The sequence below is a fragment of the Carassius auratus genome, chromosome 1 (assembly GCF_003368295.1).
Source record: "Carassius auratus strain Wakin chromosome 1, ASM336829v1, whole genome shotgun sequence".
In the NCBI taxonomy this organism is placed as follows: domain Eukaryota; kingdom Metazoa; phylum Chordata; class Actinopteri; order Cypriniformes; family Cyprinidae; genus Carassius; species Carassius auratus.
Genome location: NC_039243.1, coordinates 23,671,086 through 23,698,142, shown reverse-complemented (window position 1 = coordinate 23,698,142; position 27,057 = coordinate 23,671,086). Strand labels below are relative to the sequence as shown.

Below are 27,057 nucleotides of genomic sequence, written 5' to 3'. Positions count from 1 at the left end.
TTTTTTTTTTTTATCATGCAAAAGTATTAAAGCTACATATTCCCCGACCTGATGATGCTTTGTTCAGGTGATAGCCAGCAGATGGTGGTTTCAGGCAGAAAATAACCCCCTCCTTTGTCAAAAAAAAGGCCCTATTTGCATTTCATGAGGTTTAATTGTGTCTCTTGTCCCTCGGTCCATGATCCAGCGATGCTATGCCTGTCAGAGAGAGCTTCAGAGCCACTGAAGGAGGCCTGATAGATTAAGGTAGACCTTCTGTTTGCATTTTTCCCATTGTGTTCCAGAAATGAAGGAATATTATCTCCCCGAAGACTGGAGAATGGATAGCGGAGGTGTTAATGACATTGGGTGGGTAGAATTAAAGGGTTGAGACATGGGCGTGGGGCAGAGGAGGCTGAGAGGGACACGATAGATAATGTCATTATTTTGTAGTCTCGTTTGTGACTCAGAGGAGGGGTGTAAGCTTGTGCTGTCTAAAGCTGGCAGTGTGGTGTGTTTACTATCCATTTGTGTTCATGTATCAACTCTTAAAAAGTGTGTTTGGGTTCTGTTTCGGGCCTAGTTTCACTATTACATTTCCCATCTGTTAAGTTTGCTCACTGCAGTAATATGAATATCTGCAAACAATTTGTTTTTGTTAATACCAGAATCTTTGGTTGTATTACCTAATGTTTTTATTATTATTATTATTATTATTTTCTCTGTAATGTATATCATCTCCAGATCTTCATAAGGATCAGGGCTTTAGAAAACCGGAGAGGGTGCAGTAGGCTTAAGTTGCAGGGGTTTTGTGGTCAAATACATTAATTCCTGTCATTATAAGATAAGACACATATTAATTTGTCTGCCTTACAGATAAATTCCCAAGAGAGCCCAACGTCACCCGATTCCTTTAGACAGTCATTGTGAGTATTTATATCTATAATTTATGGATAAATGAAGGCGTATGTGTTTTGAGTTTTTTTTTTTTTTTTAATTATGAAAGGCCATTAAAGTCTCCAGTTAACATATAAATACAATATTTAGTATTTATTAATATTCATAAATTAATCAGCAAACAAACATCGATCATATATTGCAAACATGCAATAGTTCAATTACATTTATTCATTTTATATAAATTCATATAAATATTATGTAGTTTTGTACACATTTATCTGCTGCAGAATAATTTCATTATAAAATGTGAACAGGAAATTCTCCTATTCAAATTTTGTCCAGTTATTTTACGGAACGTGAAAAATTCACCTAGCAAACAAAGTCTAGCTAATGGAAACCTGCTGATTACTTCATGAACAGTGTAATTAGATTAAATGGACTGTGACTCCTTGTGAAGTGGTCTGTGACATTTTCTTTCTCATTCCTTTTTTCCTTAATCTGTTTTGTTCTTAAACTCTTAGACTTTAACTCTTTTCACACACACATACAAGCACGCACGCACACACACACACACACACACACACACATATATATATATATATACACACACACACACACACACACACACACACACACATATATATATTGCATATTATCATACAACGCTATCATGGATTTCGCTAGAGGGCAGCATTAGTCTATTATTTAACATCTGCCATAATTAATCATGTTCTGTTCTAGTATTATGTTTAGTGTCTTTGTACACTTTAGTGACCTGTAGCTGTCAGATATCTGCATTCACTGTCTCAGAAGAATGTTTTGCTAACGTGCCCAATCAGTTATTAAAACATTGTTTCTAAATTTGATCGTTTTTTCACACATTATGGGAACATATTAGTCTGGAATGTTCTCTGAAACAAGTAGGAAATATATATATTTTTTAAAAACGTAACACGTTCTGAAATTAAAATGTTTCAGAAAAAAGTTCCACAAATTATGTAAATCATGATTTTGTGCTAACGTTTTAATAACATTAAAGACCAGATAACACTGAACGAGCATTTTATGAATGTTACCGGAAGTACATTTGTTCACAACTTTGAGAGAACCTTTCCTGGATGTGGATGTTAACTGGGGTGTTGTTGAATTTGACTCGAGAATGTGGATTTATGAATAAATGAATGAATGAATGAATAAAGTTAAAATGTTCTTAAAAATCTATATCAAACATGGAATCCTTTAAAAAAAAAAATCTACTGCTGGATGTCTTTCTAATATTTCACATATTATATTTAAATTACATTTAGTCATTTAACAGATTTTTTTTTATTACAACCACTATGTGACGCTATTTCCTAACTATTTATTTTTATTTTTGGACTAGTGGTTCTCAACTGGTTGTGCTGAAGAACCTAGAATTTACAATATTATATTAGCATTTACATTACATTATTAAATCATATTAGCATTACATTATTAAATTATTAATGAAATTTTCATAGGCTGAAGTTGAACAGGGTGGTTGTGTATACAACAGCTAATTCCATCCCTTGTGGATGTTGATTGATTTTTCTTTTTATGTTATTTTATAAATTTCATTTTCATTATTTGCCATCAAAACCATTGATATTTTCGTAACACAGCCCATCTTATGAAACCACTTCATTTAAATTAATATGCATTTTCGCAGAAAGTAAACAGAGAGACAATTTTCTTGCAAGCAGTATTTCTTTGTAATAGCTTTTAATAAACACACAAACACAAGCTTTCATAAGAGCAAGTCAGAGGCACAGAGTTGTGTTCTTGTGAATGAATAGTCTTCATCAGAGCTCAAACTCCTTCAGACATGACTAACAAGGTGTTTTCAGAAGGAGCACTACGACATTCAGTTAAATACATATAGTACAAGATTTACAACTGCTTAGATCAAATGAATACAACACATTTCGATTCGTTATTTCAGGTTTTAGTCTTACAATAGCAAGTAACAATTGCAGCCTAAAGTATTCATGTGTTATAGTGTTGGGAAATGAGCACATGCAACATTTTTATAGTGCTGGTCCCATGTCAGAACAGACGACATATTGATTATATATTTTTACACACAAAAAGGAAAAAAGTATAAAACTCTTTTATGGCTGCTAAAACAAAATATTCTGCTGTGCATAAAGGTTGTTTGTTCAATCAAAAAAAAAACAAAAAAAAAACATAAGGGGTTTTAGTCATGACATTCATCAGGCAACATTCAGTTAATCATAAAACATTTATTGTTTTTGGTGTCGCTGGAGAACAAACCTAATACATGGCCCTCAGAATAGGGCCTTCAATTGTAAGTAATACATTTCTCTTTTAACACAATCACATGCTATTACAGTACATTGTGAATTGCCGTGAGTTATGCGAGTAGAAGCGGAGCATCTCCAAATTGCAGCATGTTAAATTTCAAGTATTGAAAAATACTTCCATGCATGCAGGTGTTATGATGTGTCCACCACCACTGTCACAAAACTGCCACTTTAGATGCTTTTAAATAGGCTTTTCTTTATATATAGTGTATGTAGAGGATTGTAAGCTGTCATTTTGATAATTGAAAAAAGCTATACCATTGTTTCATGTTCATTTGATATTTTTCATGCTTGTTTGATTAGAATATGCAGGGGTTCATTTCAGCTGTTTTATTACGTAATGCCCTGATTATAATAACGGCTAACATGTGATCAAATACATCAGGCATTACACATTTGAGTAGTATTTGGATTTAAATGCAACATATAAGCGACATATATTAAACTGAGTGAAAAAAATTACTGCTTTCTCAAAATCTACTGCTAATACTGCTCAAAAAAAAAAAAAAAAATCAATAGTTCCTAGTCTCTGTTTTAACTACAGTTCCTCCAATCACAATCTCCCAAATCTAAACCTACATAACCACGTTACTCAGAACCCATTTTGTTTGTATTATTATAAAATGAACGCAAATGATTGCATTCTGATTTCGGCTTTCAGTCATGTTATGTCCTTCTAAATAAAATCTAAATGGCTTTTACTAAAAAGGAATGGTAAATACATAGCACCATTATAGTTGGAAACTAAGAAAAAAAAAATCAAAGCTTACTTTCATCTATGAATTCTCAATGCAGCTTTATCGAAAACACTTCCTTTCACTGTCCCCTTACTTTAATACATGCACTTTAGTTAAAATACATCAACACCTTTTTATCAGTATTTTTGGCCTTATGAGGAAAGAAAAATTGACACAAACATACATTATGGCTAACTATGCAAGTGTCTGCGACAAACACACACTCAAGGCACTTAATTAGCTAAAAGAAAAGCTCTTCAGAGGTTCTTTGTCAACAGAGCGAACATAAAATACTATGTACATATATGTAAAAAGTGTTATAAATAGGTTTTAAACCAAAGATACTATATACACATCTTTAAATGATGACATTATTGAATATGTCTTTTGGGGGTAGCAGTGGGGTTGATTTTGACTGACCCCCTGGGTGAAGATACCGCACGACTTCACTTCTCTGTGGATGCAGTGCGATACTTTGGCTTCAAAGCTGTATTTCCAGGTGGCGCCCACTAGAGTGTGGTGCCACCTCACTCTCGTTTTCTCAAGATGACGTAGACTACGCCGCTTATCAACGCCAGAGGGAAGGCTATCCAGGCCAGGATGAAGGAAAACCCGTAGGACTCTTTGGCAGGGACCCATCCAGAGTTCATTACCGTATAAATGATGGCTCCACACATAACGAAAAGACCTGGGGGAAGATGATGACAAGAAAAAGTAAGTGTCCAGATTTAATATCCAACAGTGCGTGCTGTAATTGAGAATGATGTCTTTGCTAACTTGTTTACAACAGTTATTATGTCATTTTAACCGTTACTAATATATTTACTTAATTAAAGTTTATCTAACAAATGCTGTTTTGGCCTTGAGTATAAGGTATGCACGAGAGGGAGGAACTATGACATGGCACTTTCAGCACTTTTATGTCAGGCAGAGCACAGACCACCCCCAGCGTGCCAGTCTTGACATTTCGTCTTGTGGCAGCGGCTGTGTCTCCGGTGCCAACTCAGTGGGCACCTGTAACTGTCTAGCTTTGTGCTGTTTCCACCCTCTTCTCTCCTCTGACATTTAGCTTTTAATTAATGTCCATCCTCTCTGATGCGAGTCACAGATGTGAACTCTAAAAGCCCTCAGTACGTACTGAAAGATCAAGCATTCGTGGCACCCACAGAACTATTCATTATCCAGTCACAGTAATGATCTCTAATAATATTCCATCCTAATTACATTCCAAAGAGCTGAGAATTTAATTGAAGATTTCTAATGAGAGCTATCATTTTACATTAGCTTCAGTTACAGTACAGTAACTGATCTCTTACATGTACTGTTTATCATAAAAGAAGAGAAAAGCTTACTCATTTTGGTAACCTTGCCAATTTATAACTTTAAGAAATCATAACCGAATTATCTGCAGGAAGTGGGTGCATTAAAGGGTTTGCTGCGCTGTCTGTGGTTTAATGAGAGTTGACAGGATTCATTAGACTAACAAGACTTTTAACAAAGACAAAAGTTATTTTCATCTAGCCGAATGAAATCACATACACCTCCATGGGAACAGAAGAGATCAGTAGATGTCCCATAGATAATCTTTTATTAATAAATCGTAATTGATCTCAGATCACCTGAGCCAGCTAGCTTAATAAACGCATATGCACAAATAGCAATTTATGGCTCTTCTTTGTTTCAGCAGTGAACACTTTGGGTCTATTAACACTGCATGAGCATGTCAGCGTGTTATGTCACATTCATTAGCATCTTCAAACAACCGTACTGATCCATTGATGTCCAAATGGCGCCAAGATACTTACTAGCAAGGATCTGGAATGCTCCAGTGAGCAAAAAGCGTCCACCCTTCTTAAGAGTAAAGAGCTGGCAGAAGAACAGGAAGAGAGATATGAAGCTGAAGATGATTGACAGGATCATCATGGCTTGGACTGCCTGGATCCAAACTGAAAGACAGAAAGTTGTTCAAAACATTAGTGCATTTCCTCACTCCTGAAACCACTCAAGGCAGTTTGAGCTTTGCAGAAATGAAAAACCCTTTGCTCTTGGGAATGAGACAGTCATTTTAAAAGAACACGAATGGAAATTAAACAGGTCATCATTTATTTTCTCATCTGCTATTTTCGATCGATCATAACAGTTGTACCGGTAGTTGCACTTTTACATTGGCATCCAATTGGAGATGTGCACTTAGATATCTATGTATTATTGATGATAATAATATGGCTGACTCTGCAAAAAATAAATAAATAAATAAAAGAAAAACCCATATATCTGTTCATAATGAACTCTTGTTGTTGCCAATGTTTTGCCTTGAAAGTTTTGATGGCTGTTTCATCAATATAAAGAGCACTGGAGAATCCAGGAACTCTTAATATATTGTGCAATCACACAATGAGGTTTCTGTTCCTAAAAGCTCTTAGCAGGTTACCAGCACCTGATATTGATCCTCTCTTGACGTCCCAGGGCCATAACACAGCATCTTACAAGGAGCACCATTAACTCTATATTACCTACATTTGATGGTTTTAAAAGCCATTAAGTTTGTCATTTTTATCCTGCATTAAAGCCATTCCACCCTTTTACATATGTGGACAGAAAAGTAAATGTTTGCATGAATATTTTCTTGCATAGCAGGAAACATTTCACTTGCTTTGCACATACACTGCCGATCAGAAGTTTGAGGATTTTAAAATCTTCTTATGCTTTAAATCTTCTTCTTAAGTCTCTTATTCACACCAGGCTGCACTTCTTTGATTAAAAATACAGTAAAACAATAAAATTTTGAAATATTATTAGAATTTACAATAAGTTATAAACTGAAACCTCACAAGAACAGCATTTCTTTGAAATAAAAAGTTTTGTATGTATTTAATTGAATAAAAATATACATTTTATTAAAAAAAAAAAAAAACTTGAAAAATGTCCCATTATGTACAAATTGTTCAGTGTTTCTGTTTTACCATTGTTATCCTCAATAGAGTTTTAAAGGGATACTTCACCTAAAATGCTTGTTCTGTTTTAGAATGGTTTAAAACCTATATGACTATATGACCTATATGAAAATGAAGAATGCCTCAACAGTTTTTGCCCTCAATGGGGTTCAAAACTTTGGCTACACTCTTAAAAATAACTGTTATTTATTAGCATTTATAGCTCCATGAAGACCCTTTAAAATCCATGAAACCTTCCATTGCACAAAAATGTCTTAATAGTGGGAAAAGGTTCTTTAGATTAATAAAACATTCTTCACAATAAGTCCATTCTTTCGGGAACCCAGAATGACTTTCCCATGGCAAGAGTGTATGGATATCATACCAGATTTTTTTTTTTCTTTTTTTTTTTTTTTTAAGATCTTTTGTTTGCTCAGAAGAAAGCCATGAAGAAATTATGACACTGAATACAGGCCTGATCACACCAAGTACGATAACTATATTAGTGTCCACACCAACACACAATATAGTTGTTTATTATAAACTTGTGCTGCTGTTATGTTGTCTGCCCCTTTAAATGCTTAAGCTCTTTAAAACAGAATTGATTCTTATTGACTGTCTTAAGGTTAACTAATGACATGATTTGATGAGCATTTTGCTGTTCTTCAAAATCACACAGTATAAGGCCATACAATATGTAAACTGAGTATGTAAAATGTGTCTAGGGAGAATCATGAACATGAACATGTCATAGCTCTCTTTCTATCTCAGACTCTACCTTTCATGCCCAAGCAAGCAATAATAAGTGGAATACATGAGTTGTCCAGCATGTCTATTTCTTATCCACGGCTCATCCCTGTAGCATCCACTTCTCTCCACTATCATACACAAATCGACTTCATTGCACTTTTGTTGGGAAGAACTGGCAATACAAATTATCCAAAGTTCTAGCAATGATCTCATTAACAGCTAAACCGTAAAGCTCAGACATACATGGATAAACCTAAAAGGACAAAAAAAAAAAAAACATGAACAGTTTTGTGCTTGTAACTATCTCCGAATGGAAACAACGATGGAAATGGCATTTGTGTTTCTCAGAACATCTCATCAGAGAGATGTGAGGAGACCATTCTAGTATGCATCCATAAATACTAGATTCTGCTGCTATCTGTGTTTTACACCTACAAAATAAAAATGATACAAAAAAGCACACTCAACAATGAAGTAAAAATAGAAGCACGTCCCCTTATACGGTCTACTTACTGTTACTAAGTAACCTAATGTATCCTCAGTATATCTACTCTCACATGAGGTAAACAGACTTTTCCTTCCTTCAGACTTGTGACAGTGGAGTTTCCTGAAATAAGGTGCGGTTGTACTCAACTGAGCTTGACAACACCCTATGTATTTCTGTCAGCAGTCATGCATCTAAGGCAGGGACTTGTATTTCAGGACAGAAGATTTGGTTTTGGAAAGCGGAGGCCTTGTGTTTGCATTTAGAGCAGCACGCATGGTCCTGGGTGTGAAAAATGTGGCTTAACAGATGATAAATATGCACTGGTGAAACATAACACAGGGGTGCGAATTTGTGCGCTAATACTAGACCGTGATAACCTCAGTTTGGTCCATGAAATGGCTCTATATCAGGATGATGAATAGGATTTCAAACATGCTTTAGCCGCCATGCCAGCTGTTCTGCATCACTCCCAGTGTAAAATACAAAGTACACAATTCAGGCAATCTTCGCACTTGATTTATTTATTGTGGTGGGTTTGATTTAACTCTCTTGATTTGTCCCTAACCCAGCAGGGATTGTTTCAAATAATACCATTAATGCTGAAGCGCACTATGTTTGCCTTACTAGGGATGTGAACAATGCAAGCTGCTGTCAGATGGCCATTTATTGAAAAATGCATTATTTTCAGGATTTTTTGATGAACAGAAAATCAACTTGAAGTAACTGAAAAACAGCCTTTGTCCAGCAGTGTGCCAGAGACATGCGAGTGAGCACAGGAGAGCAGGACAGAAAAGCCTTACGTGCCAACCCCACGCCCTAAACAAACACGCCACATTATAGGTGCTACGCCAACTGACTGAGAGCTATGAACAAACACAGCAAAGCATTCTGGTCCCGCCTCATTACCAAAGTGCACAGAGAGGCGTTTCCCGCTCTAAACTATGACATCATCTCTCCCTCCAAGAACAGCCAATAGTGTAACAGTGATCTGATTGAGAATATACAGTACTTAAAAATACACTAAAAAAAATATGCATTAAAGAACAGCATTTTTCACTATTAATTTATATTTGGGTGCACATCACATGGCAACAATAACTAAAAAAAATTACAACATAAGTTTGTATTTCAACCAAAAACTTCAAATATAAATGTTTCTCTCTCAAACTGCCTTCCATTTTGTATTAACAAACCCATCGCTGACATTTTGATTCAATGGTGTGACACAAACCATGCTGTGATCTGATGCTATGTCATTACAGACAGATCAGTCTAAATCTACCGGTAATCTGCTTTGAATGCTGTACCTCGGCCCCAACCCATATGTTCTCAAACCTCTTTGCAACCCAGCACTCTCCACCCCCAAACAAGGGGCCCGTGCTCAGCGCCGGCAACCAGATTATTTATACAGAGCTGATGTTGAAGAGGGGTCTGTTGTGGGTTTAAACTGCAAGCTTGCATTCTCACCCCTAGATGGCAGTACAGAGGTGTACAGAGGCAGAGTGGGCACACCCACCACAAGGTGTGATAATTAGGCAAAGGGGCTTTGACAGTTAAGCCAGGATGGAGACCTCCGTGAATAACCTGTGCTGGTTCACCACACATTATTTCTTAAACAAATCTAAAAATGTAGCAGGATCTTACCTCCAGTGTCAGCAGGGTCACATCTGTACACTCCACTCACTGTGGTGCAGTTTGTCCAGAGGTCTGATCTGCTGTTGGTGTTAATAACCCATGCCTGTTAGATTCAAGAATACTCATTAGCAGGAGTTAAACGCATCCAAAATATTCTCCTTCAGCTGGTTTTAGTGCCAGATTGGGGTTTGAGTGTATGAACTACTCCAAACTGATTGCATCTTGTTTGGTTAATTAAAAAAAAAAAAAAAAAAAAAGTGGTTATCACATAGATAGAAAGACAGACAGACAGACAGACTGACAGATAGACAGATAGATAGATAGATAGATAGATAGATAGATAGATCTTTATTTATTTAATAAATGAAGATTGAGAATAGTTGTACTTACACTGACTATAGTTGACACTAAGAGCAGAACCAGTCCGGCCACATGCAAGACGACAATTCCCATTAAGAGGAGCAGCATGATGTTTCCTTACGGTTCTGTACAAACACCGAAACACGTTTTTAATAAAATATATCAGTGACCAATTAGTTATAATATTGTTATTAGATTTAGGTTATATATATATATATATATATATATATATATATATATATATATATATATATATATATATACATATATATAACCAGTATGTCAAAAGCAGATTGTTACATTGTACATGACTTTTAATACAACTTTATTAAAACTTTCTTGATCTCCCAAAAATTGTAGCCCAGATTCAGTTCTGGCGCAAAAGAGTGTAACAACGAAGTTTACAAGTGCAAAACCAGCTTAACGCATATTAATAAAACTATATAACTGTATAATACTTAACCAACAACATGAATGTCCCTCTTTAAAGTTAGCAAAGATATCATTGTATGGATGAGCCAAAGCATGACAGTGGCTTTTCTTATCCTGAAGGTTAGATGTACACTCCTCTCTGATCAGCTCCAGACTTTTTAAAACTCATAAACAGCCAACGTACGTTTGAACTGATATATAAACCCAACTTACTGCGATCAAATAGAAAGTAAGTCCACAAAAATGGATGAAAACGCCAAAATGCAGCCGCGCCACTCGTGTCAAAAGTACTGCGTATTTCCAAAGTCCAGATCCCTGCGACTAGATTAATGTTCTGTGTGGAGCAGCAGCTTTAAAGAGTCTCATTATGGAAGTACTACGCCCTTTTTCTGCGAAGCTACGTCAAGGCGCGCCTCTCTGACAGCGACAGACCCACAGCGCGCACTGAGCGTAAGAGCGCAGGAAAACCACCTGGTACTTAGTCATACAAACACAACCAGAGCTGTGTTTGGTTCTCATGGATACCAGCGTAAAAAAAAAAAAATACAAATACAAATACAAGTGTGCTAGTAGGTTTGTAAGCTCTTGTTCTTAAGCAGTGAATGGATCATGTTGGTTATTGAACAAAATAAGATAATTATAATAATTATTATAATAACTACTATAAATAAATCATATAATACATAAGAATAATTCACTGATAGAATAAATAAAAAATAAAGTTTTTTTTTTTTTTTTTTTTTTTTTTTTTTGGAGCTAGATCTAATAAAACGAATTGATCCATAAAGACAGATAAGTCATACTTTCTAGCATAACTGTAACACTTTAAACTGGAATAATGTCTTTATCCTTATTACAGTCATGGTTAAACTGCAAACACATGATTATAACAGAATTAGTTTGACTCTGAAGGCAATAGAGAAGGCAGTAAAGGAATACTTTCTATACATTGGCAGTGCTGTATGAAATGTTTTCAAAAGTGGCTGTTCAAATAAACATGCACAAATAGTTCTGTGCAGTGTTCCTTTTCTTTGGTTGCTATGGGAATGACCGATACAAACTTGTTAAATGGTTACTCTCAGTTCTCCCAGATACTGTCTGGGTGAAAATAAGTATAGCCATTAGCTGGCCTTTGGAAAGCCTCCAGGAATTTGCAGAATTCCTTTACAAGAGATTCCCCTCCCTTCGTCTCTCCCTCTCTTCAGTCATCAAATGGGAAGTCAATAAAAAGAGAGAGGGCAGAGGTAGACTGAAAGAGTGTTGAGTGTTCTTTCTGATATGAGAGATAGTTCATGGAGTGTTCAGATAATCCGGGAACAATGGACATCCGTGAACATTTAAAAATCTTTATAGTGTTTTTATTTTTTTATTTTTGGTGGTATTGATTTTGGACTCACCACCACTCAAAACGAATATAGATTGACACTGCTTTGTCAGTTTTAGATAACCACATAATCTTTGGCTCCTACTTCACAGTCTTATCAGGGGTCAGTTGTGTTGTCTGAGGCTCTTTGTGATGTTGATTACATTTGTATGCTGTCACTACCTCTGCTGGTTTACATACTATTTAACTAAAGTTTACATACTATTTTAATAGTCAACATGCAGTGGAAAACATTGTGTTCTAGAGGGATTTATATACCCATATATATACATGGCAAATCTAAAGAGATGAAATACATGGATTTGTTGTGTAGAGGATCATCCAGTGAGTTCAAGTCATGGTATATGAGGATGGGAACTGAGCTGATCCAAATGATACACTGTTGCATATCTGTGTGAGTCAACACTTTTTTTTTTTTTTTTTACCGATGCATGACAGTGGCTTGTTGTTCTTGCTTATCACTTGACTTAAGCAAGGAGCAATAATCTCTGTGGTACTATGGAATGTTCTGGCGTTCCAGTTACACAAACTGGAGATAACACGGCGAATGCAAGCTTGACATGTGTAAATAGGGCCTTGTGTCATCCATTATATTTGACTTCCCTCTGCTCAGAGACGGCAGCTGTGACTGTAGTGTTCAACACTTTCAGGGCATTTATGAATCTTGTCATCATGGTGGGTGGGGTCCTTTGTCAGATTTATTATTTCTTTATTGAGATGGCATTTCTCAACATTCTTCATTAGGTAAAATTTTTATTAAATTATTTTATTTTATTTTATATTGCAGTAACCATACAACTAAATGCATATAATTTAATTAGTTATGATACAAAAACAAAAAGACATTTTAATCAAATACCTTTAGCCTGAGTATGACAGCCCACTTATATCATTTAATGGCCTTGTTTCTGTTTGTCTGCCTATCTGCTCTATTATTAATGCAATATTAGTGCAGACAAGCTTTAGAGATGTACTTCCATTATGTGAACAATAACGCATCCATCTAAAATTCTGAATTATGTTGGAAGTCACTCATAATGGACATTTTTCCTTGAAAGATCCAGTCAGATGCAGGATTTGCGCTGATATATGACATAAGTGGATCGTTATGTGAAATATCTTTATAGAAGAGCATTATCTACTGTATACAGGGAGAGTAACATGTACTGGATCTTTGAGTAGATTTTCCAGGTATCATGGCAGTCCCAAATACGTGAATGTTTGTAGAAGTCTTGAGTAGAGATTGGAAGTGTGGGATCCATGCCAGCAGTGTTAAAGTGGTGAATTCACACACTCACACACACTATAATCCACACACCACCTGACCAGGCTCTAACGTTACACTCTACAACCATTAAGAGTGTGTGACTTACTGTGAGTCACAAGGCCAGACCTAAGTGCAGGGGTGTGTGTTTAGGGTGGGTTTGTGGGTTAAGCGTTTGTGTGTGCTCACATTTTAAGAGATTTATCCAGGATTAATCAGACATGTGTGGGTTTGTAAAGTGCTTTTGACTCCTTGACTCTGGAAACTGGAAATAGGAGACAAACATCAGCATGTGTCCATGAGAAAAGTGCTTGATTCTCTGTATACATGCGTAATATACAAACTCAAGGACTTTTCCACTGATGGGCACACATTCATTATGAGTGTTTAGTCATGCCCTGGAAAAGCTCAGGCTGAAAAAAAAAGACCTTTCACACATCACAAGTGAAACTGAGAAAAAATAAAGCATCAGAGCCAGAGGTCATGTGTTACAGTAATTTTACTGGTTAACAAGAGTTGTTAGCAATGGCATTTTTAAATAATTACGGTGTAAGACCTGAGCCATAGAGATTTTTGCCAGTAAAAAAAATTCCTCAAAATACCTTATCAACCACATACTTCTGCCCTGGCAACCACCCAATAGCACTCTAGCATCACAACAGTTTCTTCTTCTGCTTTTTTTTCTTTGAAGTATTTTTTTTATCTGATCTGATATATATATATATATATATATATATATATATATATATATATAATTTAACTGTAAGCTGTTTTCCAAATAACAACAATTGATTGGCACATTCATATAAAATCAAATTGATGTTCAGACTCAGGGTTGTCTTTCTTTTCCCTTTATGAATAAACTGAAGTGCTATTTTTACAATTCTATGTGCACTGAACTTTTATCAGAACAGCTGTCTTTATGCACCATTTAGAGACTTCAACCAAACGCCCATTAGAGATTTTACCAAAAACAAGCATTTTGTAAGAAGTCCACCCACAGCATATTCCAAAACTGTTAAATGCCATGGTTACCACATAACGCCTATCTATTGTGACGCATATATTTGTCAGTTGAGGGGCTTGTTTTCAAACTAAAATATCAGAAAGCTTATCAGGGTTATCCACTTCACACCCTGACTGAATTCTGTGGTACAATGAGTCAGACTTTAGAAGATCAACCAGGGAATAAACATCACGAGCAGGAAGGCCCTCCTAAAAATAAAGGTTCCAAAGGGGAGTTTTCGCAGCCATGCCATCGAAGATAGAGGATGTGTTTTTTTTAAGTGTGAAGAAGATTTTAATAATCTTGTTCCACTAAAACAATAACATTTTGTGAAATGGAAAGGTTCCATGGATGTTAAAGGTTCTTCATGAAAACATCAATGCCAATAAAGAACCTCATAAAGAAAGTGTGCCTGAAGTTAAACCAGTTCATAAACGGAATGTCTGTGGGGATAAAAACAACCGACCCCTTTACTGACTCGAGGTACGAGAGTAAATAAAGGTCTTTCAAGGACTGCACAGATGTTTGGTTACTATTATTCATTCAGACCTGTCATCATGTTTTCATTATAAGCGCTAAGCTCACACATACAGCCGACGGCGTACAATATCATACACACACATTCGACTCAAGCTTATAGACTTCTTGTCATGTATTTGTATCTCATCTTATCAACATGTATATGTGTATTTGTATCGTTTCTGGGCTCTTAATCTCACTTCCTGTAACCATTCTGATATGTGTCACACTTCCTGCGGTTTCCCTGGAGACGAAGCCATAAATAAACACCAGCGGATGCTATAAAAGCAGAGACTGGACACTTGAATCACCCCACTGCATGATTCAGCAGGAGACAGAGAGGCGGGAATATATGGGAGACGGCATCCACAAATGTAACTTCCTTTTCTTCTCAACTGGTTGTCGATAAGACGGTCATTAAACCGATCAATCAGATGAAGCTCTCAGACATCCAGAAGACTTTTCTCTAGAGTTTTGGCTCTTGGCTGTATGAAGTTATTTCGTTTTTGACATTGCGTGAGAATGTTAGAGCTCATAAACGTGTACAACTTCATTTGAATGAAGATGTTTGTGGTCACACAATCATGAACTACCGGGATTCCCCTTCTAAACGTGGTCTTGTGGTTTAACTGCAGTTGATCAGGGCAGTTGTGCCCGCATATCTCGTCTACTTCAGATTTCCTGTTCGGTTATATATTAGATCATTTTGTAGTTCCATTTCAGGGAAAACATTGCCCTTTCTCTCTTTGTATTTACATTGTATTTCCTACAGCTCTATTGTTGTAGAATGTGAAATATTTCCTGACACAGAATGCATCTTATAGTTCAGCCTTGTGCTCAGTCAACCCTGAGGTCATTATCATTATTGGATGCACCTGAAATATATTCTATTATGTCATAGACTGGCGCCACTGTTACTGTGGTAGCAATTTTAATAGATATATATGATGATGTAGAAGAGTCTGTGTATTCATTTGCTGAATAAAAGTATTATTTTATTTTAAATGAGAATAAAAAATAACTAAAATAATAAACTTACTGACTGGTAAGACAACTTTTGAATGGTAATATTTACAAAAGGAAGTTGGCACTATGTTACAGTGATGATTTCAGTTTCAGTGTATTTAGACAGTACAGATAATGTTTTTATATAAACACTACATGTTGTTCCAACGCATTTTGACAGAATTAGACAGCAATGCAATATTGTATATATTGTATCATGGTACTAAATGATTGCCATATGGCACCCCAAAGTACTTGGGTACAAAAAAAAAAAACATGGTACATTTTGATACTCATTTTCTATTCTATGCTATTCTAAAACACCTTATATATATATATATATATATATATATATATATATATATATATATATATATATATAATTATAAGTGGTGCTCATGTGGTAGACAAAAGTTCAAGGCTTTTCTCTAATGTAACTTCAAATAAAGGTGGCAAAATATTTTATATGAGCTCCAACATTTCTTTATTTTTAAATATTTGGTGGTGATGGGGGGGGGGACTCACCCACAATGATCAAATATTAATATGAAATAGGATACTCAAATCCCTGTGTAATGAAATGTCTCTACAGAGAGATGTGAAAATCTAATGAGAGAACTCTAATGAGAAAAAGCGCTGGCTGGTTGGTTGGAGGTTAATAATAAAGCCTGAATATGTTGAGACTGTAGTGAAGATTCCAGAGTGTATTCCCTGAGGACAGGGTTGAGAGGAGAGGGCTAAGGCCAGTTATTTCTGTGTCCACTGAATCATGTGTTTCACTGAGGACAGAAAAGCATGCACGTCTCTAGCTAAAGTTTGTGAGTGATGTATACAGTCTTGACATAGATGTAAAGACCAAGAGTAACTCTAATTATGCAATGCTGAGCGATTTTAAAAGCTCAGTCATGTGAAATACACAATGGTAGAGGCTGTTTCAGAATGAGTGGGCACTGGATTGCTTTCTGGAATGGAGAGAAGGGAGGATAGATACAGTATTGTTCAAAATAATAGCAGTACAATGTGACTAACCAGAATAATCAAGGTTTTTAGTATATTTTTTATTGCTACGTGGCAAACAAGTTACCAGTAGGTTCAGTAGATTGTCAGAAAACAAACAAGACCCAGCATTCATGATATGCACGCTCTTAAGGCTGTGCAATTGGGCAATTAGTTGAAAGGGGTGTGTTCAAAAAAATAGCAGTGTCTACCTTTGACTGTACAAACTCAAAACTATTTTGTACAAACATTTTTTTTTTCTGGGATTTAGCAATCCTGTGAATCACTAAACTAATATTTAGTTGTATGACCACAGTTTTTTAAAACTGCTTGAAATCTGTGTGGCATGGAGTCAACCAACTTGTGGCACCTCTCAGCTGTTATTCCACTCCATGATTCTTTAACAACATTCCACAATTCATTCACATTTCTTGGTTTTGCTTCAGAAACAGCATTTTTGATATCACCCCACAAGTTCTCAATTGGATTAAGGTCTGGAGATTGGGCTGGCCACTCCATAACATTAATTTTGTTGGTTTGGAACCAAGACTTTGCCCGTTTACTAGTGTGTTTTGGGTCATTGTCTTGTTGAAACAACCATTTCAAGGGCATGTCCTCTTCAGCACAGGGCAACATGACCTCTTCAAGTATTTTAACATATGCAAACTGATCCATGATCCCTGGTATGCGATAAATAGGCCCAACACCATAGTAGGAGAAACATGCCCATATCATGATGCTTGCACCTCCATGCTTCACTGTCTTCACTGTGTACTGTGGCTTGAATTCAGAGTTTGGGGGTCGTCTCACAAACTGCCTGTGGCCCTTGGACCCAAAAAGAACAATTTTACTCTCATCAGTCCACAAAATGTTCCTCCATTTCTCTTTAGGCCAGTTGATGTGTTCTTTGGCAAATTGTAACCTCTTCTGCACATGCCTTTTTTTTAACAGAGGGACTTTGCGGGGGATTCTTGAAAATAGATTAGCTTCACACAGACGTCTTCTAACTGTCACAGTACTTACAGGTAACTCCAGACTGTCTTTGATCATCCTGGAGGTGATCATTGGCTGAGCCTTTGCCATTCTGGTTATTCTTCTATCCATTTTGATGGTTGTCTTCCGTTTTCTTCCACGTCTCTCTGGTTTTGCTCTCCATTTTAAGGCATTGGAGATCATTTTAGCTGAACAGCCTATCATTTTTTGCACCTCTTTATAGGTTTTCCCCTCTCTAATCAACTTTTTAATCAAAGTACGCTGTTCTTCTGAACAATGTCTTGAACGACCCATTTTCCTCAGCTTTCAAATGCATGTTCAACAAGTGTTGGCTTCATCCTTAAATAGGGGCCACCTGATTCACACCTGTTTCTTCACAAAATTGATGACCTCAGTGATTGAATGCCACACTGCTATTTTTTTGAACACACCCCTTTCAACTAATTCAACTAATTGCCCAATTGCACAGCCTTAAGAGCGTGCATATCATGAATGCTGGGTCTCATTTGTTTTCTGAGAATCTACTGAACCTACTGGTAACTTGTTTGCCACGTAGCAATAAAAAAATATACGAAAAACCTTGATTATTCTGGTTAGTCACATTGTACTGCTATTATTTTGAACAATACTGTATGTCAGAGGAGTGATAATTGAGAATGGAAATCTCCTCCTTCTCCTCAAGGTCATACATATTTTCAACTACATTTGCACCATTACTAATTGATTGAGAATTGAGAACGTGTTTGAAAAGACAAAACTAAACATTTTAGCTGGGATCCTGAGAGAAAATGTATCTCTTTTTACTTTGTCAAGTAAAATAATTCCTAATGAGTCATAGAATAACTACATGTCTCCAAACAATACACACTTCCCTTCCTAAATTAATTAGTGTTTTTGAATGATTCAGTTAACAACAACTCGCAAGTCTGTTTCATTCTTGAATGAATCAGTGTTTTTGAACTACTCGCGAGAATGATTTGCGTGAATGATTAAATGATTGACACATCAGTCTCATTTGTTTCTAATGAATCAGTGTTTTTAAGCAAATCGCTTGAGTGAATGAATAAGTGGTTCATTCATAGGTTTCTTTCGTTCCTGAAGGAATTCATGTTTTTAAACTAATTTTCTGAGAGAATTTTAAACTAATTATGGATCATGAGTCACCTTTGTTCCTAAATCAATAAATGGCACTTATGAGCCAGTTATTTTTATGAATATAGCCAAAAAGACTGTCATGTAATGCAAAAAAAAGTCTATCAATGTGATTGCTCCTTCAAAAGTGCTTAAAGAAGTACAGAATCATAATCATGATGAGGTGAATTTGATTTAGATTCTGAATCACGGAGAGCCACTTTAGCCTCAGTTTGACTTTGAATGCCTTACACTCACAGACACACACACACATTTTTTTTATTGACCTGTGTGACTTTCAAGATTGTAAACTGTGTAAAGTGAAACACTGCACCATTTCGCCAATGCCCAGCTGTGTTTGGACCACACTGAGATTCAAACTGCTACATGAATATAACTACTGTACACTGTACTGTTGGCAGAAATCATGGTCTAAAGTGGTGGTCTGTGTGTAAAACTCAATGAGAAGAAAACCGTGGGATCCAACTTAAATTTCAGGCACAGCTGGCCACCGGATGAGTCTCATGGGCTGGCAGGGCCCACTCAGATGTTCTGTCTGAATGTTTTCTTTGCTTCAAACCATGAGAACCACACTTCATAAGGTAGTGAATGAAGCCAAGATGACAGTGAAAACTGGTTAGCAGGCTTTAAGACCTTCTCATAACTCTGCAGGAAGAGTTTTACAGATACTAAAATGCAAATATAATCTGTAAGCGAATGGCCAATCCCTTCAGCAGTAAATTTCATACTTTATAAGGCCTCCAGAATCTCCTCTTTATGTCAACATCCGATCAAACAGAGTCATATTTGTCTTAGGCAACACATTCCTGCAATATTTCAAAGGTCAGAGTTGGGTATCTGGAACAGACTCTGGAATGAAGCTCTCGAGTACTATGCTCCGACATGCTGAAATCAATACTGCTCCTGTCTGACTAGCAAACATCTGCGATTCTGAGGACCACTGTGTACTCCAGATAGACAGGAAGCCATGATAAGAAACCTGAAAAGAAATCGGGGACTGCAATATCAATGAAATAGTCACTGAAAAGGAGAACTGATGTGGTGTGGTGTTAGCAGTTATTTGAAAACCAGAAGCTTGAAAATTCAGTCGACAATGAGATAAAACAGTGTTTCTGAGCAAGGAATCTGCACAGGCTTACTCAAGAGAAGCTGTTGCTCTCTGTCAGTTACTTTGGAACGACTTAAGTGCATCCTACACTGCTTCTCAGTTTTACCAGATTGCAGTTAAAATTCTGAGATCTCAATATTTAAACAAAATTCTAATTCAGTGTACAAATAATCTGAGCCATGCTATCCATGTATTTGTATTACAGCAATTGTCTCATTTGTGCTTATTTTTGCAGTATATTTCCTAAGGAATTTTAGGCAAAATAATCTGAAATCAAATAAACCTTATGTCTTCTGAGATATGAAAGAGCAAAAATATTTACATAAGCATGTTTTCAAAAGCACACAACATTGTTCTTACGCATGCACCAACATAGTCTCAAGTGCATCTTGTATTGTTATGCATTCAGACGACAGAGCAGATTTTGATTTATGTAAAGAGTTTGAAGTGTGTTTGAGCAGAACACCGGTGCGTTGTTTAAAGGAGCAAGCACGTTCCCCCTCTGAATCAATAAACCCAAATGCCTTGTGTGTGTACTTCACCGTGAGTCTGCTTGCCTGTGGCTTCTGTTTCGGAAGTGTGTGTTTGTACTTCAGAAGAACATGAGAACTACAACTCCACTGTACTTTGGTGTACTCAGGGAAGTGTAGAGTGAAGGTCAGTTTATCAGTGACAGCCCTCAAGTGGACCTCTGAACTAAACAAAAGCAATGGATTCTGTCCACTGTCTGCAAACTGTCAGAATCATGTCACACCTGAGCAGAAAACAAACCTGTTTACAATCTCAGATCTTAAGATCGCTGATAAACAGAACTTTGAATTTAAACTCGTCCAACTCCTCCATGTTTTCTTAACAAGGTTAAAAGGCATTTTTCTCTAGACTAAAAAGGGCAGTTCTTCTATTTTCTAGCAGTTCAGAGATTATTGATTTTTTTAATCTGAACAGTCAAAGGTGAAGAGACAATCAATTCTAATCATTACAGTGTGCTTAACTAACAGACAGAGGTGAGAAAGGTGTAAAATGTCAATCCGCTTAATTAAGAGGACTAAGAAGAAACTGTCAAGCTGTTCTGATGCTAATCTTGTAGTTTATCTTCTTAAAATGAACATTTGAGTTTAGATGAATGGTTAAGCAGCTTCTGGAGGAGGGTCTGGACGATTTATGTGTATCCCACTAGACGAGGAGTGCTGGGAAAGCTCTTCCTCATGCCCATGCATTTCTCCTGATCCAGGAACAGAGAGTTGGCTTTGACTGACAGGTCATGCTCCAGAGTAACTTTGGTCTTCACCAGGGTCTGGAGAGTGTTTTCAGCCTCCCTCAATCTCTCTCTCAGTTTATGAATGGTGTCTTCAATCTCCCTCACCTCTGTAACCAACCTGAGAAAGAGAGAGAGAAAGACAAGGAAGTTTGGCATCAAATTTTTGCATCATTATCTAATATATATAAAAAAGCAAAACATCCTAACTGTTTCTTGGCAAAATTTGCATTCATTGATATTTACAGGCCAATCACCTGTGATGAGGATTGTCTCTGCAGAGTTCGACGTTGGGTCTGCGAGACCTCTCTTCCAGACGTGTCTGGGCCACTTTAAGTGGGTTCTCTTTGTCTCGGATTGCCTTTTTTAAAGCTTCAATCAGCGTCTCGGTCTGGAAGATTTCCTGAAGGGTCTGGAAGTGGAAGCAAGAAAGCAAAAAAGAGAGTTGATTAAGTGACGAAGTCACTTATTCTCTGTGTCTGACTTCTCAACCCTTCATAAAGTTAAAACGATCCAGGCAGGTACGCTTATTTCTTCTGTATATATCATAATTAACAGTCTAAAGCACTTTAATCTGAAATTAGGCTGGTATATATATATATATATATATATATATATATATATATATATATATATATATATATATATATATATATATAAATAAATAATAATAATATTTTTGCATTTAATAATTTGTGGATTATTTGATACTTTCACAATTTCTTAAAATTGCATTAGACTGATTGATGTGTCAGGTATCTGAAAGGGCTTTATAGTTCTCATTACAGCCCATCTCATCCATCTAAATTTATAATGGTCCTGACAGTAAAATATGAGACAGATAATCTGTGAAAAAATCAAGCTCCTCTGGCTCCTCCCAGTGGTCCTGTTGCCATTTGCAGAAATTAATCCGCTCCTGGTAAGAAACAACCAATCAGAGCTGCGGTCCGTAACTTTGTTTGTGTTCAAAATGTAGAAAAATGTATATAATAAGTGAGTACACCATGAATCCATTTTCCAAACCGTGTTTTTAGCTTGTCCTAAATCACTAAGGTGCACCTATAATAAGTGTTTATATTCTGACTATTTTAGATTGCTTCGGGGGGTACCGCGGCGGAGTAACCCAGTACCTTTGTGATTCTTCATAGACATAAACAGAGAGAAGTAGTTCCAGCTACGATGTTCTTCCGCAAGACGCAAGCAGTTCTGTTTATTAACCGCTAGAGCGTCAAAAGTTACCTACCGCAGCTTTGAACATTATAGACAGCTGACAGAGCTTCTTCATGCTCTCCATTAACCTCCTCAATAACAGACTCAAGTGTTTAGAGGATCTCATCTACATCTTTGGGGCATAAACAAGCAGCCAATTTATTTTGGGTCCTGTCCAGTCAAAGTGAAGCAGCAAGGAGGAAGTAGGATAGATCCTATTATTACTAAACATCGGGTGAAGAAAGAGTGGTTAATAGTCATGACGTGATGTTCAGCTTCCTGTGATTACCTTGGCCAGGTGGGCCTGCAGATTGTTCTTGGCATCTGCCATCTCGGAGATGCGGTTGGTAAAGGACACATTTACAGAGTTAAACTGGTTCCACATCTCATTTGAAGTGGCGTTGAGCAGAATCTCAATCTCATCACGGAGTTTGTGAGAGGCGGCGCGTTCGCTCTGAGAATGCAGGATGTTGTCGTCAGTGAACTTCGACCAGGAGTCTGGAAGACTGATACTGTTGAGACCATAAAGAGAGTAAATTATAACAATATTAGGACAACCTTAACATATCCTGAAAACAGAGCGTAAAACTCACGATGGGTCCATGCGATCGATCCCTCTATAGTAGCTGATTCCATCAGAGGTGTTCCTGAGATGGTGACACCTATCATCAATTCTCTGTGCTGTTACCTTGTCTCTCAAATCTCTCTCCAGCTCGTGCTGTGCTGCACGATTCGACCTGAGGATATTAATGAACATAACCACATGCACTGTTTCAAATACGCCTTTCTCAGTTGTAGAACTTCAAATATATTATTTTAAATTGACCATATGAATGCAAAGTAGCATTTTGGGGTTATTTTATTATTAGTAGTATTATTTTCGAACTATTTTTATAATGCTTTCTGCAAGACTCACGCTAGTTGAGCAATAGCTCGGTCTAAATGCCGCCTCATTCTCTCTTGACATGACTTAATCACTTCCACTTCCTGCAAAAAAAGGCAAAATTAACTTTTGCAAATATAGAAATTATAACTTCTTAGCATTTTTTTTTTTATTTAATGTGAGAATAATTTTATAGAAGTTCAAGGATTCATTAAAGAGTGAGACATGAACTATCAAAGCTTACTGAATCAGTTGACAGGCTACTTTATACAATTATATGACATTTTTGATCTCAGAATGCCACAATTGACCAATCAGCATCAAGTATTCCAGAGAGCCATGTATTAAATTTAATGTAATCAAAAAGAAAGCATAAGCTTATGAAAGCCCCTTCACAAAAGGATTGATTTACTCATATTACTAACATCTGAGTTTGTTGTTAAGTTTCAGGTGTTATGTGTGTATATGAAGGCCCATGTGACCTCACCTTAATCAAATCTTTCTCTACGTCATCATGAACCAGATCAATGGACATTCGTTTCTCCCTGTGGAACAAGCATTCCTGAGAAACCTAGATATAGAAAAGAGTGAGAATATATATATATATATATATATATATATATATATTTTTTTTTTTACATATTTATGATTATTTAATAGTATATATTTTTAAATGTATTTTATTTAATTTCATTATTTAATTTTATTTTATTTTAGAGTTTTCAGAATGGATCTAACTATTGCTGCAGAGTAACAATAACTGATGACAGCGCAACACACAGGATAATAACACGTCCTCACTCAAAATGTGACAATGGAAGCTCTAGTAAGCAATTCCATCACTATGGAAACGTCTTCGTCTTGTGATCATTCTCGTGGTCGTTCCTGTGAGGTGTCAGCACTATTTTGGAACTCATTCAGCACACTTGTAGTCAGCATGTTTTGGTGTGGTTTCTAGGGAAACAGTCTTTTACTGTGACTCAGACGGGTAACTCTGTAAAGACAGCGGTGGAACACATTGAGGTCACTGTAGATCTAGTGTGCTTTGTGCTCAGTGTGATAGAGTGTGTATATCTTACACCCCACTAGGTTCTGTTACCGAGTGGTTTCTAACAATGGGTCACCTGACACTCTACTGTGGGCTTTTCTGGTTACTGGGTCTTTGGCTAGATCATCGTCACCCTAATTAGGTGTGGAGCTGATAAAAGACCACTAGAACCACTAGAGCTGTGCCATGATAGCATTCCAAGCATGGATGGAATATTTGTTACAATAGTAAAAACAAGAAATGACCTTTAAATCTGTTTAGAGAGGTAAAATGTACAGTTATGATGTTGCATTAAAAAATCATGGTTTTTAATTGATGTTAACTTGGTTAAAGGAATATTTCACCCAAAAATGAATATTCTATCATTAATTATAAACCTTTAAGACCTGCGTTCATATTTGGGAAAATAAGTAAAGATATTTTTTTGATGAAACCAAGAGCTTTCTGACCCTGTATATAGACAGCAACGGAACTACCATGTTCAAGACTCAGAAACATAGTGAGGACATCAGCGGTTCAACTTTAATTTTATGAAGCTATGAAGCATGCATCGTGGTACTGTATAAATTGCGGTGGAAATCTGTGGTGACCAGAAGAAAATTAATTGTTGAATAAAGTTGTTATTTTTGTTTTCATTGCTCACAGAAAGTATTCTTGTTGGTTCATAAAATAAAGTTGAACCAATGATGTCACATGGACTATTTCAACAATGTCCATACTACATTTCTGGGTCTTGAACGTGGTAGTTCCCTTGATGTCTATGTAGGGTCAGAAAGCTCTTGGATTTCATTACAAATATCTTAATTTGTGTTTCGAAGATGAGCGAAGATGAGGGTTAGTAATTAAAGACATAATTTTCATTTTTGGGTGAGCTAACTCTTTGGGCTCTATTTTAAAGATCTCAATGCAAAGTGTAAAGTGCAAAGGGCAGGTGCACTCATGGTGGATCCAAATCCACTTTTGCTAATTTGATTGGGCACATGGTCTAAACGGGTTGACCGTATTCTCTTAATGAATAATGGGTGTTTCTTGGGCGTAATGTGCAATAAACCATTCAGAGTCTCATCTTCCATTCACTTTAAGAACCAGGAGCGCTCGTGCCATGACGTATTTGCTATTTACAGTATACGGTGGAATTTGGCAAGCGCAAAGACAGAACGTGTCTCTGAAATGAAACGGAGCTGCTTGTGTGTGAGCAAATAGATAGCCTTATTCTCGCTGGTTTTATATATATATATATATTTAATTAGCCTACGAAATGTTTTATATTTGGGATGTTTGTGTGCTGCTGTGCATCCCTGTGTTTAATAAGTAGATTGTACACTCTTTAAATAACAAAGAAAAAACATTGTGCCAGACTTTAGACCAGGTTTAAGTTGGTCTATGGCGCAGTCTATTTTCAGCTTCTTAAAATAGCATTGCGCCAGAACACACCTCTTTTTTAGACCATGGGCACACAAATGAACGCAAATGCATTTGCTAATTAAATGATGTGGCGCTGGATGGGAAAATGCGAATGATATATATTATTTTATTTATAATATATGTATTTTTTATATAATGATTCACATACAGTTTTTACTTTTTAAAATGATTTATGAATTACATTACCTGCAGTGGCCCTTCAGTCTCAGCGAGTGCTCTGTCCAGCCTTCTTTTCACATCCATCAGCACTGATATCTCTGTCACCATGTTGTCTATCTCATGATTGAGCTCTGATCTCCAGAAGCTGATGTCGTTTAGTCTTTCTCCGATGTTCTTGCTGGTGGTGTCCTGAGTTCTACGTGTCATCAGGTCCTTATCCTGGATCATTCGGATCGTGTCCCTCCGAAGCCTTTCGGCACTGTTCCGGGAGGACTCGGACTCCCTGTAGTTACTCTGGTTGGACTTGTACCAGTCCTCGGGCATATAGCGTGTACTGAGAGCTGTTCTGTTAGAGGGGTAGAACATGGTCTTGGCCCGGACTAAGTCCAGGTTTTCTCTTTGAAGGGCTGATAAAGTCGGGATAGCGCTGCCACTTCTAAAGTATGAATTAGTCCTCCAGGGCATGTTTGAATTCTGGTTGAGGGTCAAGGCTGGTTGGTGGCTCCTATAACTGGATGCCGTGGTGGATATGGCGGGCAGGAAGTGGCTGGTTTTGGGCCGAGTGTAAGTGGCCATCTGGGTGGATCCAGTAAGCTCCATGTGTCAATTAATGAGCCACCTTTTTCTTGGAAAATACAACAGAGTGTGTTTTGGTGTTTTGAATGTGTACAGTCTCTTGTGGTTAATAACTACATGCCTGGGATGCATGTGTGTGTTATGATGAGCGTGATTTCACCAAGTACAACATGTTCCTCGATCAATATCCTTGTTGATCCTGGAACAACATTCCAATCAACCAATCAGAATTGAGATATAATTTTTCAGGAAATGTCAGTTTTAGGCATAAAATCGGGATTAGGTGATTCTACACCCCTTGTTAATCAGCTATCATTTCCCACTGATATTAAAAAAATATGGGTAGGGTTAGGTTTAGGGGTAGAGATTGGGTTAAGTCTGTATTTTTGGACAGTAATGTTGATCCAGGATCATCAGTAGACGTTGATCCAGGAACATGTCTTACTTGGCAAAATCACTGCGACCTGTGTGTTATATGTGTTGTTTAAATAGGTGCTGGTCATATAATTAGAATATC

General features: G+C 36.8%; 2 protein-coding genes across 2 annotated transcripts; both read right to left on the bottom strand.

The window, feature by feature from the left end:
• Positions 1 to 2,605: 2,605 nt before the first annotated feature.
• On the bottom strand, positions 2,606 to 10,926 carry LOC113104569 (peripheral myelin protein 22-like). Its single transcript, XM_026266116.1, has 5 exons — positions 10,772 to 10,926; positions 10,157 to 10,251; positions 9,776 to 9,869; positions 5,767 to 5,907; positions 2,606 to 4,649 (listed from the first exon to the last, which is right to left on the bottom strand). Exons 2-5 carry the CDS (start codon positions 10,232 to 10,234, stop codon positions 4,489 to 4,491), a joined length of 474 nt encoding a protein of 157 aa, XP_026121901.1. The 5' UTR covers positions 10,235 to 10,251; positions 10,772 to 10,926; the 3' UTR covers positions 2,606 to 4,488.
• A 10,218-nt stretch (positions 10,927 to 21,144) lies between these two features.
• On the bottom strand, positions 21,145 to 26,564 carry LOC113054751 (tektin-3-like). Its single transcript, XM_026220895.1, has 7 exons — positions 25,992 to 26,564; positions 23,820 to 23,903; positions 23,366 to 23,436; positions 23,043 to 23,186; positions 22,739 to 22,961; positions 21,498 to 21,652; positions 21,145 to 21,361 (listed from the first exon to the last, which is right to left on the bottom strand). Exons 1-7 carry the CDS (start codon positions 26,562 to 26,564, stop codon positions 21,145 to 21,147), a joined length of 1,467 nt encoding a protein of 488 aa, XP_026076680.1.
• Between the last annotated feature and the right edge of the window lie 493 nt (positions 26,565 to 27,057).

Excerpts from the sequence above, each read along its gene's own strand:
- LOC113104569 (XM_026266116.1), bottom strand. The coding sequence starts at position 10,234 with ATGCTGCTCCTCTTAATGGGAATTGTCGTCTTGCATGTGGCCGGACTG. Across the intron at positions 5,908-9,775 it reads TGACCCTGCTGACACTGGAG|TTTGGATCCAGGCAGTCCAA; the intron begins GTAAGATCCTGC and ends TCTGTCTTTCAG. Across the intron at positions 4,650-5,766 it reads AGCATTCCAGATCCTTGCTA|GTCTTTTCGTTATGTGTGGA; the intron begins GTAAGTATCTTG and ends ATCTTCCCCCAG.
- LOC113054751 (XM_026220895.1), bottom strand. The coding sequence starts at position 26,564 with ATGGAGCTTACTGGATCCACCCAGATGGCCACTTACACTCGGCCCAAA. Across the intron at positions 23,187-23,365 it reads CGAGCTATTGCTCAACTAGC|GTCGAATCGTGCAGCACAGC; the intron begins GTGAGTCTTGCA and ends TAATATCCTCAG. Across the intron at positions 21,362-21,497 it reads AGAGACAATCCTCATCACAG|GTTGGTTACAGAGGTGAGGG; the intron begins GTGATTGGCCTG and ends TCTCTTTCTCAG.